The sequence below is a fragment of the Alexandromys fortis genome, unplaced genomic scaffold (genome assembly GCF_014885135.2).
Source record: "Alexandromys fortis isolate MF-2015 unplaced genomic scaffold, M_Fortis_MF-2015_v1.1 scaffold_38, whole genome shotgun sequence".
In the NCBI taxonomy this organism is placed as follows: Eukaryota; Metazoa; Chordata; class Mammalia; order Rodentia; family Cricetidae; genus Alexandromys; species Alexandromys fortis.
The window spans coordinates 516,402-537,299 of record NW_026067916.1 but is presented as its reverse complement, the minus strand read 5'-3'; the positions used below and the strand labels follow the sequence as shown (position 1 = coordinate 537,299).

General features: G+C 39.2%; 1 protein-coding gene across 11 annotated transcripts in view; it reads right to left on the bottom strand.

Moving 5' to 3' along the window:
- The window catches only part of Adam22 (ADAM metallopeptidase domain 22), a 202,363-nt gene that overhangs the window by 22,123 nt on the left and 159,342 nt on the right, over window positions 1-20,898 (bottom strand). For 6 of the 11 annotated variants that reach the window (XM_050139759.1, XM_050139748.1, XM_050139752.1 and 3 more), the window contains exons 22-26: window positions 18,855-18,974; window positions 14,759-14,927; window positions 12,576-12,690; window positions 10,741-10,831; window positions 6,946-6,963 (exon numbers count right to left, since the gene is read on the bottom strand). In XM_050139759.1, coding sequence (XP_049995716.1) covers window positions 6,946-6,963; window positions 10,741-10,831; window positions 12,576-12,690; window positions 14,759-14,927; window positions 18,855-18,974 — 513 coding nt within the window. Of the gene's footprint in view, window positions 1-1,372; window positions 1,568-6,945; window positions 6,964-10,740; window positions 10,832-12,575; window positions 12,691-14,758; window positions 14,928-18,854; window positions 18,975-20,898 lie in introns of all 11 variants that reach the window. The other 5 variants (XM_050139756.1, XM_050139758.1, XM_050139757.1 and 2 more) reach the window with 2 other exon arrangements.

The following is a 20,898-nucleotide window of genomic DNA, read 5'->3' as shown; positions in this document are numbered from 1 at the left end:
AAATCTGGGAGCCAGTCCTGAGCATTGGAAAGCTTTTTATCAGAGACTGTAGGGGCAGCGCTAGCTTAAGCCACTCCCCTACAAACACTCTGGTTAGTTCCTAATAATGTCAGTTTGAAAGGGAATCCTCTGACTGAAAGCAAACAGAACTTGGTACAATGAAAACATACACACTACTCTCCTAATCACAAAGTCACTCTTATTTTGTATGAAAGCCCACTGATTTCTCTACTCTTTACTGTTATTTAATTTAAAATTCTATATTTGACCAAGCAAATATTTGTATCAGAGAATGCTAGGAGGTCCCCAGTCATCCTCTCTCAGCTGACAATCCCTCAAGAATAAATGAAAAGTCATTTCTGTACTCTGTAAAGTGTATGGTGCCATGTATGCTTCCAGGCTCAAAACCAGCACGACTTTTGCTTTGAGTTCGGTTATCTAAGGAAATGTGCCTAAGAAAGTTCCTAGTGACTAACGGTTCTGGGTTCGTGTTCAGTGCCTACAAGGTCTGAGCAGATTGCTCTAAGGAACATCCACTCTATTCAGACTGTCAGAAGAGGCCATGTTCCCTCTCAGTAAACGAGTTCCTCAGTCTACAGGTAGTACGTGTGCTCAGTGTTATGAGCGGGCCAACTGAAACGCTTTCGCTATCCTTGAAACCTCCATGGAAATTTAAAGCCTGTTTTCTACAACGATATCTTAGTTCCCTTTATGTGAAGGTAGATCCCACCCTGTGACATCCTGCTTAGTTCTTCTAGTTCTCAGTTCATCCTGCCCACTGATTTATAAAGCAAACTGAATGTGAAAAGGTGTCAAACATCTTAAGATGCTAGAACAAGAATGTATCATTAGAGTTTGAGACATAAATAATACTGTAATGCTACCTATACTTAATTCTTCAACTAAGATAAAAGTTATAAAGTCTACAAATAACCATTCCAGAAAAAAAATCATAATATTAAAATAGATGATTCACAGAGAAGCAATCATTTTTTTTCACAGCAAGCTTAGCTTTGAAATACACAAAGTTAAAAACTATTCAATGCAGCACTTATGTTACTAATGATCTTAGTTGCCTTTATCGAAGCATGACAGTACCCTTTTTCTTTGACTACCAAACATGACATAAAGCTCACCATGTAAACATATTTTCAAATACTATGTTTTGCTTCTTAAGCCATGTGTAACACGGCAGGGAAAACCCTGGGGTTTCTCCACAGATTTGGAGTTGTTTGTTGCATTTCGTTTTCCATTTCGTAGCCTGATTTTTCTACACAAAGTGGTTCTGAGCATATGGCATTTTGAAGTGGAGTAATCAAAGAACAAGGGATACTATTTTCACATTCAAGAAAGAAGGAAGAAGTAACCAAACCTGCTGCAAAATAATGAAATGTTCTGACTAATGGAATAATGTGTGATGGAACAGGTGGAGATCTGAAAATGCGACAGAAAGGCAGACCTCTTCTTAGAACTAGATGCTGAGTTTGTGCTGACTCCGGGAGGAATGTCGCTATAAAAAGAGTCGCCATCTCCAGGCTTTTTTACATAATCTCCCTGGGGTAACTGTCTAAGGCATAATAAACATTTCAGAGTCAGAAAACAAGACACACACATGAACACAGACATATACAAATATCACTTCAGGAAAAAGAGAGGCAGGGATAATGGTCTACGTGATCAAATCTATAACATGAGATTATTAATAAAGGTGACAAGTTCAACTCATTCTAGCTGCCGAGGTCAGAAATGTAATCATGAAGTCTAGGCAGGCTGGACGAACAAAGCCTTGTTTTCAGAGAAATATGGAACGATGAGTTATTGTCAGCGCAACATCACCCTACCTGGAGATGTTAACTCCAATAGCTTTTTCCTTTTAAAAATTGATGTTGAAGATCTGTTATGACATTCCTTGCTCAAATAAAGCAGGCTGCTTTCAAATGTGGTGAACAAATTATTCATGATTTGAAACATATGACGACTATAACCTTGTCTTAGTTTTAAAGGATTGGATTGCTTTCTACAATTAAGTCCAAATAAAACCTCATTCAAATTTGGTGTTCAGTTTGCACCTTCATTATTTAAAGAAAATTTGAGACCAAAGTTTGAATCAAAGCAGTAATTTTATATCAGACCATAGACTGTGTAAAGGAACGTAACTTAGCAAGAGGAAGAAAGAGTTGAAAAGTAGCCGAGCTTCTCGGGAGACTATGGAAGGCATCTGTGACAGATGGTGACACTGCCCAGCTCCACCATAGCAGGAGGGGAGGAAAACAGGGGCATCTGCTTAGCCCGTGCAGGACTGAAGCCTCTCGTCTCATTCTGAATGAGCTGAGACAGCAACAGTCTCACTCTCTCTTCTAAGGGAACTGGAAAGACACAAAATACCCCAGACGACTCTGCCCACAGCCAATGCAGCCATTTAGTGTGTGGCCTCAAAGAGCCAAATGCATCCGAATCATGACCAGTTTTACTCGTGCTATAGGTGGAGACGTCAAAAGCTAGGGATAGGCTAAGAATTTCAAAACAGGTATATGTCAATAAGTCTCCAGCAAAAGCATATACTTCCTAAGTAAGTCCCTTTCAATCCAGGTTCGTTTAATTACAGTGATTGTTTACAGATACTGTTTTAACCCTCAGAAACCCTTTCAGATGTCCCTTGGATTATTTTGATTCCTATATCATTGAAATTATTTAAAAATACTTAGCTGTTTCTGACTGAAATCCTCTCCTAGATTATTTAGACAGCTCATATATTACAAATCAGAAAAAGATTGTCCAGTGAATGTAAATAAAGCATGTATTTTAAGTTTAATTTGTGTGACCTTGTCTAGTTCTCCATACACTAACTAAGGAAAACTTTCTTACTAAACTAATTTCTAAAGCTAGCTCCACGCTTGATGGAGAGAGGTTCCAGCAAAAATAAAGGAATCAGTATGGGAGTTAGAACAGTTTCAATTTAATGAATGGGGTTCTAGGGTGCTTCTCCTTTTATCTCCAGGGCCATGCTGGATTCTTACCAACTTCACTGTAAACATCTCTGGAATGCACATAATCAATCCCTTCTACAGAGTCTATTACACCCTAGCGGAGCGCTACTTCCTGCCTTAGTGAGGAGAGAGTCCCAGGTTCCTGCCATCAATACAACAGTTCATCATTTGCTAAGAAAAAACATGGAAAGCCAACTAGATGAGTGCCTTAAAAATTTTAATTGAGCTTCTTTTTTTCCTAATTGTTTTCTCTTTTATGGATTTTGTCTTAAAATTCGAGTGTTTTTATGTTACTTCCAATTTGGATCCTGAAAGTAATTATTTGGACTGACTAAGCGGTAGGTTTTCAAATGGGAATTTTTCTTTATTTTTATTACACTATATGCAAATATTTTAGATACACGTTTGTGCAAATAATTAAGAAAAGAAAAAATGCTTTGTAACTGAATTCATTTTTCTTAAAAATCAACCTTTCCTACATTAGTTACAAAGTGTCATTTTTTTCCTTTATCTACAACCTCTTAGATAAACTGATGCATCTTATTAAATAACATTGTTTAAGGAATTTCTATTTGTTAACACAAAGAGCAACACCTATAACTTGATTTTGGGCAGACTATGCAAATGATTATTATTTTCCCACATTTACAAGCTTAGTGACTATTTTTATTCTACTTCAGACAACAATGTGTTCATAATTATAAAGCAGTTAGTACTGAGCCCTATAAATTTAAACATCAAAAAAGTTTTTCTTTCTGTTTTGTTTTGCAATAACCCCAAAACCTTTAGATAAATGGTTGCTCCGGGGGGGGGGGGTGTCCAGGTCATAACCTCAGTGTGAAGGAGGCATCTCTCCTGTCCCTGCTTAGTGCCTGGGCTGTCTCTTACAGGATTTGTCGGTTACTCCCTTGTTTTGAGAAATACTGTTCAGTTATACCAACTCATGTTGACAGATGCATGAATATCACTGAAATATGAAGAATGCAAAAGAAAAAAGTCAAAAAACGGTTTGGGAAAGTAAAGGTGGGGAGGTCACAAAAAGAAAACAAATGGATAAAACAGATGAGAGCTAAAGAAAGGAGGTGGGAGAGATTCTGCTTAAGGCGGAACCCCAGAGCAGAAGGATGGGGTCTAACGATCGCACACCTCACTAGCCACAGTGACGTGTGCTCATTTCAAACAAAGGGAAAGGATTTCCACCAAATGTAGATGGTTTATAAATTTAAGTCCATCCAATATTCCTTATTCTGCTTGTATCTGAAAACCCGAGTGAAAATTAAAATTTAAGTTCTTGCTGTCAACCATACAGCTGTCATGGTCTATGAGATTATCCCTCAAGGCCAATAATTTTGACTGGGAAAAGGAAGAGGTTTTCTGTCCTCGGACTTTTAAAGAAAAAAGCAAGTAATCTTCTTTGCAATGACTCAGTATCTAAGGCTTCACTGTGGCTCTGTAGTTCCGTGGTTCGTGGCCTCCCCAGGACGCCACCAGAGGACATGAACTACTATAATAATATATGTGTGGGGGTACACTCCCATTAGGTCCCAATGTGCAGCTTCTATTTTTATTGTTGTTGTTCAGTAGGAAGTTTGCTATCTGATTCATTTATAGAATTGCTTGGCTATCTTCTCTAAAATTTTGAACATGAGGCCCAATTTGGCATTTCTGGGCCATTTCTATGTTAATAGTCATCTGGCAAATGCCCATATATTTAATATTGCTTGAAGCACTAAATACCAAAGCAAAACCTCACGTTTTATCAGCCAAAAAGGAGTGTGTGGGCCGCAGCTGGGCTGGTGACTCCCGTAGTCCTTTCCCTTGACCAGCACGTTAAGGGTTACAGAGAACTCAGACTTCACAGCTGGGAGACAGTAGTCCTTTCCCCACACCACACAGGAGCAGATCAACACTACCTCCTTGTCAATGGCCTTCCCACCAGAGAACCGCAAAAGCAATCCTAATTTAAAGGTAAAGATGACATCAAGTTCTCAGCTTTAGTGCCTGCATCTTTGGAACCAGATGGGTCTTTCTTTGAATGTCTGTGGAAAATACTGAAAATGTGCTGCCGTATGCTGTGTCTGTTTGCCCACCCATTTCCCCTCTACTCATTAAAGCGCATCACCTAAAAGAACCCTAAAGAGACTTCCATGCATAACTTCTTGATCTAACATCCACCCTTTGCTGCTCTCTAGAGAGAACTATTGCACAGAACTATTATCAGCCAGGGGCAAGAAGGTAAAGTTTTGTTGACCTATAACAAAATATCTAAAAGAAACTTCTCCGAAGATGGACTGACTCCTCAGACACAGACTGGATTTCAGAAGAGTTGTCCTATCTGTGAAACAAAGGCTGTAGCACCAGGAGGTGTCAAATTACATTAGACAAAAAAGGATAGTGAGAGTGTGAACATGTTTTTAACTATGCATGTGTTTAGTCAGAATACTAAATTGGTATATGCCTTTAAATGTCCATCCTTTTCGCATGGCAGGCAGTTTCTGTGGTCTGGAGAACATCCATACAGTAGCCTGGAACACGGGTTTAGCTTTGTTGATGTCATGCATCTGCAGAATGTTCTTCCCTTTCTGTGTATTCGGCAGTATTAAATTAATCATTAGTTTCACTTAGTTCCTATAGAAACGGTTCTGAAATCATCACATCGTAATCTCATCAATTTAATTTTCTGTGAATAAATTCACCAATCTTAGATTTCTGATACGATTAGGAAACTTTTACCCACAGGAAACCTAAACAGGCCCCGCTTTCTTCATGTGCTTCAATTCTCATGAGTTCAAGACATGTCACAAAGAACCCCAGCTGTGTTAAAACTTTAATAATTTTGTTTAAGTTTAACTCTTTCTAATAATGAGTTTATTAAACCAAAGGAAGGATGTCTAATGTTAGGATTATTGTAGATAGTTTTTCAATCTAAGTTATGATCAGGATTTCAGTTGATACCTTTGGATATCATGCAGTCACAAAGATTCTGTAGACATTTAAAACTAAAGCCTTATAGAGTGCAAATTGTAAAATAAAGGAAATAGAAGAATAAAGATTAAAGTTTTGTTTTCTGAAACAAAATAAGTCTTGTGGTCAGAATCTGCAAAGGTCTAACTATATATATATATATATCATATCTATTCCTAAGGTGACATGGGCACTCAATGGGACAGAGGAAAAGTTAAGCAGGAACCTGTACAACTACTCTGAACCCAGAAATAAGTTGTATATGTTCAACACGTGGCGTGGGCTCATCTGTTTCCAAGATAATATTTTAGTTTCGGGTATCAACAGCAAGTAGAATTAATAATTTTTAAAATGTAAGAAGTGAAATGTCTATCTCAATACTAGGGCAATTAGACAAAATCAGAAATTCCTATTTAAAAAGAAACTATGCCCTCTCTGTCTCTTTTACAGTTTGCTAAATGGAGATCTTCAGGTGATGTAAGTAGGTGATTGACTTTCTCTATATTCTTTATGTAATAATAGCACAGGAGGCTCAAGAGGGCAGAGATTCTAACCTTGCAAATTTCCTCCTTAGCTACCTTTATGATTACCAAGTCATATAAAAATATTTTATACAGAACATTGTGGAACATCCCTTGAAAGGAACAAAGGGTAAATCTTGTAACTTATGAAAGTTATCACTACAACAGTAACAAAAATCATTTCCCTCAGACTATTAGGAATAAAAGCATTATAAACATGAAGGAAAGCCAATAAACCAATGTAAACAAACATGACAACTTAACATAAAAAGTTTGCTTTTGATGAGAAAAATCTATTTCTATATACACATTGCTATTAAAAATAATTTTAATTATCATTTTAAAATCATAAGTGATCAAGGATATTATTACACAAAACACAAAAATGCACTTGAAACTGCATGTATGGATTTCAACAGAGACACAAAGGGTCAGACTTTCCAGTCATCTTTTCAGGTCACTGCCACACATACCTCTGTTCTCGATAGTTTCTGCTCACAGACAGAGGAAAGGAAAAAAAGAGCATTAGTTCTCGCCAGAGGCACACGAGCATAACATTAAACACAAAACCCCAGCATTCACCGAACCTTCTTACATAGAGAAATTTAAATTGCAAAATGAAGATGAGAAATATACAAAAAATTTTACTTTATCATATAAGGAGAGAGGATACCAAAGGGTTAGTGACAATATTGCCCAACAATTGCCATTTTAATTTATTATTTATTTATCTTAAAATTGACTGACTTTTAATTTATGTACACTTGTTTTGCCTGCATGTATGTGTCTATTCTACATGTATGCTCAATGCCCTTGGAGGACAGAAGATAATACATAATCTCCCATAACTGGAGGTTGTAACACATCATCTATGTGCTTAGAACCAAACCTGGATCTTCTGCAAGAGCAGAAAAGTTAGGTTGTAATCATTAAACAGTAACTGCTTTCTCAATATGTTTGATTGTGCCTGCCAGATATTTAATAATTATCTAGAGTCAATACAGTTGCTTTGAAATTAAATGTATCTATTTTACTTTATGTTTATGGGTGTTTTGCCCGCGTGTGTTTATGTGCCATGTGCATGCAGTGCCTGAAGAAGCCAGTAGAGGGTGTCAGATTCCCTGGGACTGAGAATTGGAAATGGGTCCTGTGGAAGAGCAACTAAGGCTCTTAACCACTAAGTCATCTCTCCAGCCTTGTCAATTCTACTTTAAATATAGGTTTTCATATAATAGATAATAGATATAGATAGATAGATAGATAGATAGATAGATAGATAGATAGATAGATAGATGATAGATGATAGATAGATGCACATATAGAGATGATAAATAAAGACAGATGCATATATAGAGATATAGATAGATAGATAGATAGATAGATAGATAGATAGATAGATAGATAGATGATAGAGGATAGACAGATGGTAGATATATATAGATGATTAAATGTTGATTTAAATGGCAAAATTAATCAAATTAATAAATTAACTACATTTTTCATGGAATCAAGTCAGCCAGAAATACTATCTTAAACAAGATTCTATCTTAAACGAGAAAGCAAAGCAAATCCACATATCCTGAATACTTTGAAAAACTCTAAAACTTGGGTCTTAAGTTCAAATCATGTCAAAACAAGATCTGTCTTTTTTCTTAACCAATCTGCAAAGTACATTTAGTACATTTAGAAATATACATTTATAAATGCTGAAAAGACAAAATGTAAACTCACTGAAGAAAACAGGTAATTTCTAAAAAGGTAATTTCACTAGCAATAAGTACGTTTTCATTACATGTTTTTTTTAAAATATTTATTTATTTACTATGTGTATAATATTCTGTCTGTGTGTATGCTTGCAGGCCAGAAGAGGGCACCAGACCCCATTACAGATGGCTGTGAGCCACCATGTGGTTGCTGGGAATTGAACTCAGCACCTTTGGAAGAGCAGGCAATGCTCTTAACCTCTGAGCCATCTCTCCAGCCCCTCATTACATGTTTTTTTTTTTTATCTGTACCTTTTCCCAGGATTATAAAAATTAAATATCCATCTATATTAGGAAGTGGTAGAAATCTATAACTCTAGAATCATTTTCATGGGACCAAATAAAATTATCGAGGAATAAAGAAACAGCGATAATTGTGATCTGCATACGTATGTGTGTCCTACATCAGAGAAGTTGAGAGAGGATCCCATTTTCCTGTCACACGAAGAAAGGCCTCCCCTCCAGACACACAACTTCATGAGTGCCCAAATTACACCTTGAAACGGAGGGAGCACCGGCTAACCAGGGCAGAGCCTGTGCGATGGGGCCAGCGCCTTCCCTAGGCTATCCCACACACATGAGTTGCACTATCTAACCAGCCTGTGGTTTTGTGGTACAGCCATCTATAAGCGGCTTCCTGAATTTTAGATATGGCAGCGTACAAACAGCGAAATAATTGTGCTCCATCTTCAGTAAAACACTTGCAGGGTTTTAGTTTTATAAACAATTGCTAGATAACACATTTAAAGGTGTCTCCTTTGATTTGGTTTCAGACGACAATCATATTGCTCACTGTGAGCAGGTCACTACTCTGCATGTTCTCCAAATGTAGTAAGTCACAGAACAAAGATCATCTTAAAAAGGACTCAGAGTAAATTCTAAATTTAAAACTTTTTAAAAAGTTGTATTTGTTTGTGTGTGTGTGCGTGCGCGTGTGTGCGTGTGTGTGTGCGCGTACGCGTGTGTGTACGTGTGTGTACGTGTGTGTGTGTGTGTGTGTATTGTATGTGCACGTGAGTACAGGAGTCTGTAGAGGCCAGAAGAGGTTGTCAAATCCCCTGATGCTGGAGATAGAAGTAGTTTTGAGTCACCTAATGTGGGTGTTGGGAACTGCAATCTGTAAGAGCAGTATGTATTCATAACTGCTGAGCCATCTTTCTGTCCCCAGATCTAAACTATTTTAGTTCCGAATTTCGTGATCCACATTGGATGCATGATGGAATATGCTATGAAGTGAGGTGAACATCTAGAATGCAGGCTTTCCAAATGGCAAAGCCCGGGATGGGGCGCTGACTGGGACTTCACCAGAGGCCTTAGGTTGAAATATTAAAGAGAGCTATTAGAGTTTGGATCTGGATGTCCCCAAAAGCTGTGTGCTGATGTGTGGACCCCGCGGAGCAGTGCCTGAAATCGGGGTCTTTAGAATGTACCCATGGATTCACTGCCCAATAGTTTGGGGGGCAGAGGGCTTGATATGGTGGTGAGCTCTTTCTCTGGCGAGCGGCTTTCCTCAACCACGTGATTCCCGCCATGCTCTTCTGCCCAAAGCAACAGAGTCACGTGATGACGGGAACCTCTCAAACGTAAGCCATAGAGAACCTTTCTCAGGTATTTGCCCTGACAATAAAAACCTAACTCAAGAATGAAAGGGTTACACTACATTTAAGTCATGACATTAGTTACTAGAATACTAAAGAAAAATTTACATTATAAGTCTTCATAAGGGAAATTTAAAGTACTAGACATATAAATGTTTGGAATCCACCACTTAGCAAATGTATGAGGCTACTAAATATTCAAAAGCAGATTACTCTCAACTTTTAAAAATTAAGACAAAAAATTATATAACGAATTTTGAATTAGGATTGAATTGGACTGAAGAGGGAATTAGGTATCTGAATTTTGCAGATGAAACTGAGTCTCACAGAGTCTGCTCGCACAGGAAGAAGCCCACACTTATGGATGGCCGACAGGACAAAGGGCTGTGCTCTGGATGTGATGCCTGATGCAGTATGCATTCACTCACAGTTAAGACTGAGTCACTACAGTGACCTTAAAACAACGTTCAGTGCTGTCCAAATAGGAAAAGAGTTGTTTCAGAACCTAAAATGTGATGAATTATCATTACTTCTAACCATACTAAGGGTGGGTAATCTCTGATTGCTGGACCAGACTGATGCTCAATACAAATATAGAGATAACTATATACAACCTTCCAGTTAACATTTGGTCATGGGTGTGCGTGCATGCGTGCGTGAGTGTGTGTGTGTGTGTGCACGTACAAATGTGAGTGCAGGTACCTACGGAGGCTAGAAGATGGTGTCAGATCTCCTGGAACTAGAGGCACTTGGAATTATGAACCACCCAAGACAGGTACTGGAAATCAAAACTGAGTCCTCTGCAGGAGCCAGTGGTATTTCCAACCCCCACACCACGTCTCTAGCCCCTAATCAAAATACTTTAAAGTAAATCTTTATAGTAATAATACTGAAAACTTTGACTTACTTATAACCCCAGGCAGTTATTCCTAATATGAGGGCCAGCACTAAAATGGTGCCAGCGATTATTCCTATTATGATATTAGTGCCAGCAACACCTAGAAGGGAAAACAAGGAAGAAAATGAGTGAACAGTATCATCTGAGTAACTATCACACGGACAGTATCACCTGAGTAACTATTGCACGAGCAGTATCATCTGAGTAACTCTCGCACGAGCAGTATCATCTGAGTAACTATTACACGAGCAGTATCATCTGAGTAATTATTACACGAGCAGTATCATCTGAGTAACTATCACACGGACAGTATCATCTGAGTAACTCTCGCACAGTATCATCTGATTCGTGAAAGGCGCTGGCCTTTTTACCTAAGACTCAGCATGCATGCCCACCCTTCCTGGTCCTCCAGAAATTTAAACAGGGAGCAATGAACTCAGGGTGACTACTTCTAAGTCACGTCTCCTGGAAACCCCTGAGATCCAGGCACTACTACTGCACTGACCTGGGGAGCAAGAGCCATGTGACCATTCACCATCATTACCTGAGGACATCTGGGGCCTTGTTAAAGTCGTGTTACTAAGATGTCAGACCTGCACAGATGACTCAGATGAGTGCCTTTGTTTGTCCTTAGCCTTGGGAGGTGAGCGTTATTCCATGCAAAGGGCATTACTGTTTAAGGGGAAATTTTATCTCCGAAGTGTGAACTCTTTAACTGCCTCCACTTAATTTCCTCTTTTATTCTTTAGCCAATGAAGTTTTTAGGACCCCCAACCCCCGCCTCCTGTCATTGTCTGACCCATGTCCTCAGTCCTTGCTGCCTTGGACAGTTACATTGCTTCCAGGCTTTTCATAGTTTAGACTATAGAAATGAGATACTAGAACAAAGAATGGCTTTTAAAAGCTTAAAAGTCAACTCATTTTTATTTATTCAGTTCAAAAATATGTAATTATCCATTAAAATTAAACACTTTATTTTTATTATTTTATTTTATGTGTATGAGTGTCTTGCCTGTATGTACACAGCGTGTGCATGCCTGGGGCAGGATGAGGTGAGGAGAGAGGGGCCAGTTCTCCTGGAACTGGACTTAATGGATAGTTGTAACCCATCATGTGGGTACTGAGAGCTGAACCTGGGTCCTCTGCAAGAGTCACAAGTGTTCTTAACCACTCCTAACCACTCCGACACCAGTCTATTTTTTTTTTTTTTTTTTTTGGTTTTTCTAGACAGGGTTTCTCTGTGGTTTTGGAGCCTGTCCTGGAACTAGCTCTTGTAGACCAGGCTGGTCTCGAACTCACAGAGATCCACCTGCCTCTGCCTCCCGAGTGCTGGGATTAAAGGCGTGAGCCACCATCGCCTGGCACCAGTCTACTTTCTTAACTTCAAAGAAATGTTACTTCAAAGAAATGTTAGAAAATGAAAACACAAGAAAAAAGGCATGAAAGTTGGGTGAGAACTCGATAGGAGCAAGGAGGGGGTTTCTGGGAGTGAGAGGGGGATGAGGGAGTGTGGGAGGGATGAGTGTGGCAGTGTACTGTACACGTGCATGAAATTATCTAGGAATAAATTGATTAAAAGATGCTAGGTTGTGTTCATAGCCTTAGGTAATTACAATACTTGAAAAGTCTCTGCAGTAATACAGAATAAGGTGAAGTCAGTAGGCGAAATTATACTCAGAGTGACAAATCTTTATACTTTAATAAAAATGATTGGTCTCACAAAATAGACTTCCCCCCTCATTATGTAAGTACCATTTATTTTTGAGTTATGCTAAAAACCTCAAATGCAAATGTCCATAGAGAAAATCCTCTTCAGTTACATGGAAAGATGTTATGATACCTACCGTTGCCAGACAGGGTGATACCAGTCTTTGCATCATCATTGTGAGGAAAGTGGGTGCTGCAGTCGGCACCTGTCCAGTGCCTGTTGCACACGCACTTGAGCTCATTGCTGCAAACCTAAAACCCAAAGGTGAGCCAGCAGAAATGTCAGTTCTCTGTCACACGGAAGCAAGTAACCCGTACTCATAACAACCACACCCAGGCTTTGATGGTATCCATAAAGAATAGCTCCATCCTGATTTTAGCTTCTTGCCATACATATGGTTGAGTTACTACAATTTATTTATTTGTTTGTTTGTTTGTTTATTTTGGTTTTTCGCGACAGGGTTTCTCTGTGGTTTTGGAGCCTGTCCTGGAACTAGCTCTTGTAGACCAGGCTGGCCTTGAACTCCCAGAGATCCACCTGCCTCTGCCACCCGAGTGCTGGGATTAAAGGCGTGCGCCACCATGCCCGGCTGTTACTACAATTTAAAAACATGTAGGCGACTGGCAAGGCGACTCAATGGTTATAACACTTGCCATGTAAGCCTCATAACTTTAGTCAATCCCAGGACTCTATGCATAGGAAAGAACTGACTCCTTCAAGATGTTATCTGATACCACGTATCTCGTGGCATACATCTGCACATACCCACACACATACCATATACACAAATAATAAATAAAATATTTTGATTATATAGGATAGTACCTTTTATAACACATGATTATTATAAATTATTTTATACTATATATAATACTACTTACATTATCTTATTCTTATTAATTCCTTAAATAAGCATTACTAGATAAACCCTATTTTCTTTTAGCGTGTATTTAAAATTCGCTAGGAGGAAGACAAAAATGTGATTCATGACACAAGAATCTTCCCCGAGATTCTTTGGTCCCACAAGAACTACTTTCCCGAGTCCTCCTAGGCCTTACAGGAAGGAGAGAAAACACCCCTCTTAGGTTACAGGAGCGGAGCTATGCAATTATATGCATTCTCCTTCTTATGTGCCATACGATACAACGGGTTACTTCCCAAAGTAAATTCTAAAGTAAAGAGATCCTTTGACCGTCAGCCCAAGCATAGCCCCCAAAGACATCTGATATCCATCGTATGGAATGATCAGGACTAAAAGCTTCAAATTGCCAAACAGGGTCCTTTGCCTCATCTGGATAATACACACAATTCAATCAAAGAGTCTGTAATGCCAGCAAAAAGAAAACCACAGCACATGCTAACAAAAAAAGAATCAAGACACCTGATAGTAAAGAGGAATTCCTGATGAAATGAGAAAACTGGATATACTCATGGAGGGTTCATTTGGCTTATAATGTAAATATGCTAGCCGATACACAATTCTGGAAGAGCAGAATCAAAATGTCAAAAGTACCACTCTGTCTGTTCTTCCACGAGCAGCACGTTCGCTGAAGACTGCTATTTCCGAGTTTGAGCCTTGGCTGTCATCTCTGATGAGGCTACAGCGGTTATTTATGGTCAGTGCTGACTCGGCTGTACCCGGATGACCTAAGCAGTTAAATATTTGGCTCGCTCTTCTTTTCTCACGCCTCACATGACAGGTCTTCCTGTGTGGCTACTAGCAGTGGGAGCAGGGGCTGTCTCTGACTCTTTCGCCAGCTTCTGGGGGCCCGTTTCTTCATACTGGGTCACCTTGACTAACCTTAATATAAAAGGGAGGTGCTTAGTCTTACTGCAACTTGATATGCCATGCTTTGTTGATATCTGTGGGCAGTTTGCCTTTTTCTGAATAGAAATGAAGGAGGAGTGGATGGGAGGCCAGAGTGGGTTGGGGGAGGAACTGGGAGGCAAGGAAGGAGACACTGCAGTCAAGATGTTAAAACAAAACAAAAAAAAAAGCTAACAATAAAAAAAATTTAAATTCCATTATAGTTTGCTAAAAATCTGTCTCACAGAAAACCTGTCATTACTCTGTATGACGTCCTCTTAGCATAAAAAAGGAAGACTGAAGAAACTGATTAGGAAAATTGCGAGTTTTCTTATTGCTGGACTTTCTCGATTATACAACAAAAATATTCAAGTAGCTTTGATGAAGTTAGTGTTCACGTGCCAACCAGAAACGTGGATAAGCACACTGTCCATCCTGAAGGAGATTACAGGATTCCACCTGCTTCTGTAAGGAGGAAATGGGTGGTTGCCAAGGCGAGGCTCGACACTCACCCCGTTTCCCGAGCAAATGGTGCCTGCTTTACTGCTCAAGCAAGTGCTGAAGTTGAAGGAGGCCACAGAAAGACACCGATGCTCCAGACACATCATCTGAGGGCCGCAGGGCGTCCCGTCCTCCACGTAGCCAAGGTCAACATCTTCTTCAAGCTTAACATGCCCGCCACTGACAATAAATTGGAAGCAAGGAAGAAAACAGGGTTCCATTAATTCACGTTCATCTTGAGTATAAATCTAAAAGCAGGAAATACTCCTTCTTTGGTCTTCTATTTATGATTTCATAAAAACCTGTAGTCAAAGGCTGTTTAATTACTTGTTCTTTTGTTTCACTGAGATAGAATTTCATGTAGCCCAGGCTGGCATCAAACTCTTAATGTAAACAAAACCAGCCTGGACTTTAGCTCCTCCAACTCCGCTTCCATGTGCCAAGGTTACTTACAGGCATACACCCAGAAATATCTTGAAGGTGTAGGAAGTAAGGGAAACTTTTAATCTAACTCTTTTCAGGGATAAATGTATTATCTCTGAATTTAAACAAAATTTAATTTCAAATTAATTAAATTAGTTAAAGAAAAATAAATTAATTTAAAATGTAATTTAAAATTGAATATAATTTGTACAAAATTATTACAGTAAGGGCCATAACTAGCTAGCTTTATTATTTTTCCTTGCACACCATATGCAAGTCTAATTGCTTTACTACATAGGTGTCAAGATTTCAAATGTGTTTCAAATAAGAACTGGAATTGGATTTGATTTACAATGCTCCCCAAAACTGTATATGTGCAAATTCTATGTGGGATTGCTGAAACCACTGTAGCCACTGCTCATTACAGCATGCGCACATGTTTTCTTTTAGAATAATTAAATAGCAACAAGAGCTGAAAGTATATAAGCATAACTAATATTTTCATATGATCCTTGCCAACACTCGCACAAAAATTTCCATATTAATTTTTATCAAAATTATTGTGCATGTGTAACCAAAAGCATGAACTGGTGCTTTTGTGTCCATGTTTCCATTCATGTGTTTGTACACATGTGTGTGTGTGCCTGTGTATGCTTGTGTGTATGAATGTGTACATGTGTGGAGGTCAGAAGTCAACGCTGAGTGTCTTTCTCAACTGCTCTCCGCCGTCTTTTTTGAGCAAGGGTGTCCTCACTGAAGGTGGAGCTCACAAGGGTGGCTCACAAGGGTGTCCTCACTGAAGGTGGAGCTCACAAGGGTGTCCTCACTGAAGGTGGAGCTCACAAGGGTGGCTCACAAGGGTGTCCTCACTGAATGTGGAATGCACAGATTCCCCAGCAAGTCTCAAGGATCCTTCTGTCTGTACCTTGCATTGGGAAATGTGCTCAAATGTTTTACATGGATGCTGCTGGTCCTAGGGATTGAACTCAGGTCCTCGTGTTTAAATACTAAGACTTTACCAACTGAGTCATTTCCCCAGCATTAGGTAAATTGGGTTCTTAAACTAAATAGTTATCTCTGCACAGAGCCTTCCTAGGAGAGAGCCACTTTCTACACTACTGGTCCTCTGCTATTATTATGCCTCAAAAATGTATACTATACTGATTTATTTTATTTTTAACTGTAGGTATTATCAATTCATTTCTCCATATACAAGAAAATTTATCTCCTTATTTCCCTTGATAGTTCTATATGCAATTTCTCCTTTCCTTACCCTTTCATAATAAACTTGATTTAATCAACAATAAATATGTACGCTATTATTACTATGCAAATGCTAATAATTAAACTTTCACTTTCTGAATTACTTTTTATTTTACCTTAGATTATTCTTTCATTTGTCTACTTTCCTATGCACTTACCATCTTTACTAGAAAAACCAACCCACATTCTCTGGCTGCTAATCCCGACTGAAAACACACCCGAGCGAGCATCAGATCATTTTCTGGGGAGATCTCTCCTACAGTTCCCTCTATCTCCTTCCTGTCTACTCTGGTTCTGCCCTGTCCCTGGCACAGAGCCGTAAATCCTGGGTCCCTCTCACTGTCAGCCTGTGTGACGCTGTCTCTCAGTGAAGAACCTGCTTCCTCTGTACCTTGCCTTTCTCTTCCTTTGTTTAATCTTCACTTTTATGGGGGTATAACCATTCCATTAGCTTTTTGAAAAGAGGTGTAGGAGAATACATTTTGAGGAAATTTGCACGGTAAAATGTCATTTTTTAGTATGAAGTGTATTTGATTTTTATTTTTAACACAGGATCTTGCTATGTAGTCCAGGCTCATCTCAAACTCTTCCTTCTCCCGCCTCAGCCTTTGAGTTCTGGGCTTAGAGCTGTGTTCTAGGAGCCCTGGCTTTGGTTTGATACAAAATTTTAATTTATAAATAATTTCCCAACGTCTTCTGATTTCCTGGACTCCTGGTGACAAACCTTAGGCCACTCTAATTCCCGAGCCTCTTCTGTGGAAACTGTTGACTCTTCTTTGCCCCACAGTTTCCATAATGAAGTTTACATCTGTCTCTGATGTCACTGGCTGACAGTTTCCTCCTTACTACCTCTGTTCTTCTTTATTTCTGTTCTAACCAGGGAGCTTGTCCTCATTGCTCTCTTTCTTTTTTAAGTAAAAACCAAGTTTTTTTTTTTTTATATTTGTAAACATATTGGTTAATTCTCTTCAGGAAAACAGAAGCAATGAAAGATAGATAGATGATTGATAGATACATATATACATACATACATACATAGAGATGATAGATACATAGATAGATGATAGATAGATAGATAGATAGATAGATAGATAGATAGATAGATGATAAATGGATGAATACGTAGATAGAAGATAAATGGATGGATAGATAGGTAGATAGATAGAAGATAAATGGATGGATCAGCAGATAGATAGATAGATAGATAGATAGATAGATAGATGATAGATAGATGATAGATAGATAGATAGATAGATAGATAGATAGATAGATAGATAGATAGACAAACAGATAGACAAAAAAGATACAAAGGTAGACGTTTATTTTGTGTGATGTTGCCCTATTTCCAGGGAGTCAATTTCAACCACTAAGCTTCACTACTGCTGTTGTATTTTAATCCAAGAGAATCTTTTTCTTTTATAGTCTGTTTGATTAAAGTAGAACATTATATTTTCATTTCATGATAAAAAGTCTCTTGGGGTTTTCTGTTCACTCTAATTTTTCATGTTAGAAACTTTCTTTGCATGCCTGTCAGTACTGACCAGACAGACAACTGGAACTTTCTGGACATTCTCAGAGAGCATTCCTCAAGGCTGAACCACTTCCACATGACCCTGATATCAACCCTTCGACTTAGGAACATTCTCTTTTATTCCCTGTGGAGACAAAGTCTGAGTCTCCAATGGGAGAGTGGCCTAGCCTGAGTCTCCAATGAGAGGGTGGGCTAGCCTGAATCCCCAGTGGGAGAGTGGGCTAGCCCCTTTGTGGCTGAATCGTGAGAGGAATTTGTGCATTAGACTCCCTTTCTTCTTTTTCTTTCTTCCCCAAACTTCCATATAGCCTCTTTATCCAAAACCTTCCTTGAAACTCATCTAATTCCTCCTTAAACAACAGATTACGCTGCTAGTTTCTCAGTTTTCTGAGATGTTACTAGACATCTCGGGTTGGGTTTCAGCTTTCCCTCTTCCTGACCTATGAACTCAGCTCTCTCAAAGGCTCCCCTAAGTGTGAGCCACATAGCCATTTATGTGTACACATTCTAGATTTGGGTTGCTACTGCCTCTACTTCATTTTTGACCTTTCCTGCAGATATATAACTACAAAAGGAAATTTAATTTTGTGGAGCTTCAGAAAGAAGCAAAATGAGCAGCCATGTGCTGAATGACTCTGTCCAGAAGTCGCAAATTGTCCTGAATAAGAGGGAAACTTTGCTGAGCGACTCCAGCAGCCACATAACAGCCGCCATGCACCATTCTTACTAGCTTTCATTTCTCGCCTGTTAGGATTGACTCGATCACCTTTATGAACTAGATTCAGGTTCCGACCATGAACTTGCGCACACACTGGAAACAATAGCAGGACCAAGCGGTGTCCTTGGGATTTAAAGGGATTAATCTGATCACGGGATGTTTAGGTAATTACCTGCAGTTTAATGTTCTTCCTTGCTGCACAACTAAGGTAGATGTGATTTCACCATCGAGTTCTCCAAGCCTTGGGATATTGCCAATATTGGTGCATAAAAGGTAACCACAAAGTACATCCCTGTGTTAAAAGAGTAAAATTATTAACTTGATCTCTTCCGCAAAGACAAAAGGAAACTTGTACTTTTGGAGTTATGTCTTCCCTATTGCTAGTATTTATGATCCATCAGCTACAGTAGTTATGTGTACGCTAAGCAAAATATAACAAGACATTGCCAGTTTGCCTCTCAAAACAGACTTCCCTAAACTCTGAACAGTGATCTGAAGTCCTAATTACCTCCTAGTCTGTCTCTTAGTGCTTATTAGCTCAAATATTTGTTTAAAAATTATCCATCAAAAACACCTTTTTATCAGAATGACTTGCATACAGTGTACTGCTGGGTATGATTAACATGTTAAGGGCTGGGTAAATGAACGAACTGTGCACGAGCCATAGAGCTGCTTCTGCACCATCTCCCAAAGCCCAAAGGAGATAACCTACTGCTCAAGAGACTCACAGCCACAGCCTCAGCAGCCTTCTAAAGACATCATGTGTGCTTAGAAGTTAACAGGTAAGTTTCTAGAATTAAAATACTGCTTTATATATTCTTTTACCAAACACATTTTAGTTATTATTTAGTGATGACATATATTTAAATGAAAATCTTATAAGCACAAAGCTGGATGGTGGTGGCACACCCCTTTAGTCCTAGCAATCAGGAGGCAGAGTCAGGTAGATCTGTGAGCTTGAGGCCAGTCTTGTCCATTAATCAAGTTACAGGACAGCCAGAACTACACACAGAGAAACCCTGTTTCAAAAAACAAAACAAAACAAAAAAAAAACAACAGAAAAATTAACATAGCAGCAAAATCCCAAATGGAAATATCAGACTTGGGAGCTGGAGAGATGTTCTAGCAGTTAAGTTAACACCAGACTTTATATAATAGATAACAGAGAAAAATGGGCCCTATATTTATCAACAATGTATAAAAGGTATTAACTTATTCCTTATAATAACATATATAATGTAAATTATATATACATTTAATGTATAAATAGAGAAAGAATATAAGATACTAACTCTTTTTCTAGTCCTGGCTACAGGATCTTGGGCACAGACACTAACTTTGCCTTGGTTTCTTCATCTCTAAAATGAGAGGGCTGTCATGACGTTTAAGTGGCAGACTCATCAAAGTGAGATGAAGTACCTAGCACACAGTGCATGCTTGCTATATGATAAGGGTGACCCTGTTAATTAGCTATGAGGAGCTAACAAAATCTGAGCAACAAATTGACATATTTAAAAGGATTTAGAAGATTATAGTATAATAGTACGCTTGAGAATGCCAGTAGAGAACACTCAAGGGATTTTTGTAGTAGTTACATTATAGGGCTTAGTTGTGCCAATGACAATAACAATGGAAATAAAAGGATAAATTCACAATAAATGGTAAGGAGCAAAGGGGAAACCAACCATGATTCATGTTTGGACAACATGCAGAGAGATGGAGTCAACGTGCAGAAAGACAGAGTTAGTCAGTGTGCAGAAAGATGCAGGACTCGGCATGCAGAGAGGTGGGGTCAACATGCAGAGAGATGGGGGTCAGCGTGCAGAGAGATGGGGTCAGTGCAGAGAGATGATGGGGTCAGTGCAGAGAGATGGGGTCAGTGCAGAGAGATGGGGTCAGTGCAGAGAGATGATAGGGTCAGTGCAGAGAGATGGGGTCAGGGCAGAGAGATGAGGTCAGTGTGCAGAGAGGTGGGGTCAGGGCAGAGAGGTGGAGTCAGGGCAGAGAGATGATGGGGTCAGTGCAGAGAGATGATGGGGTCAGTGCAGAGAGATGGGGTCAGTGCAGAGAAATGGGGTCAGTGTGCAGAGAGGTGGGGTCAGGGCAGAGAGATGGGGTCAGTGCAGAGAGATGGAGGAGTCGGCATACAGAGAGATGGGGTCAGTGCAGAGAGATGGGGTCAGTGTGCAGAGAGGTGGAGTGAGTGTGCAGAGAGG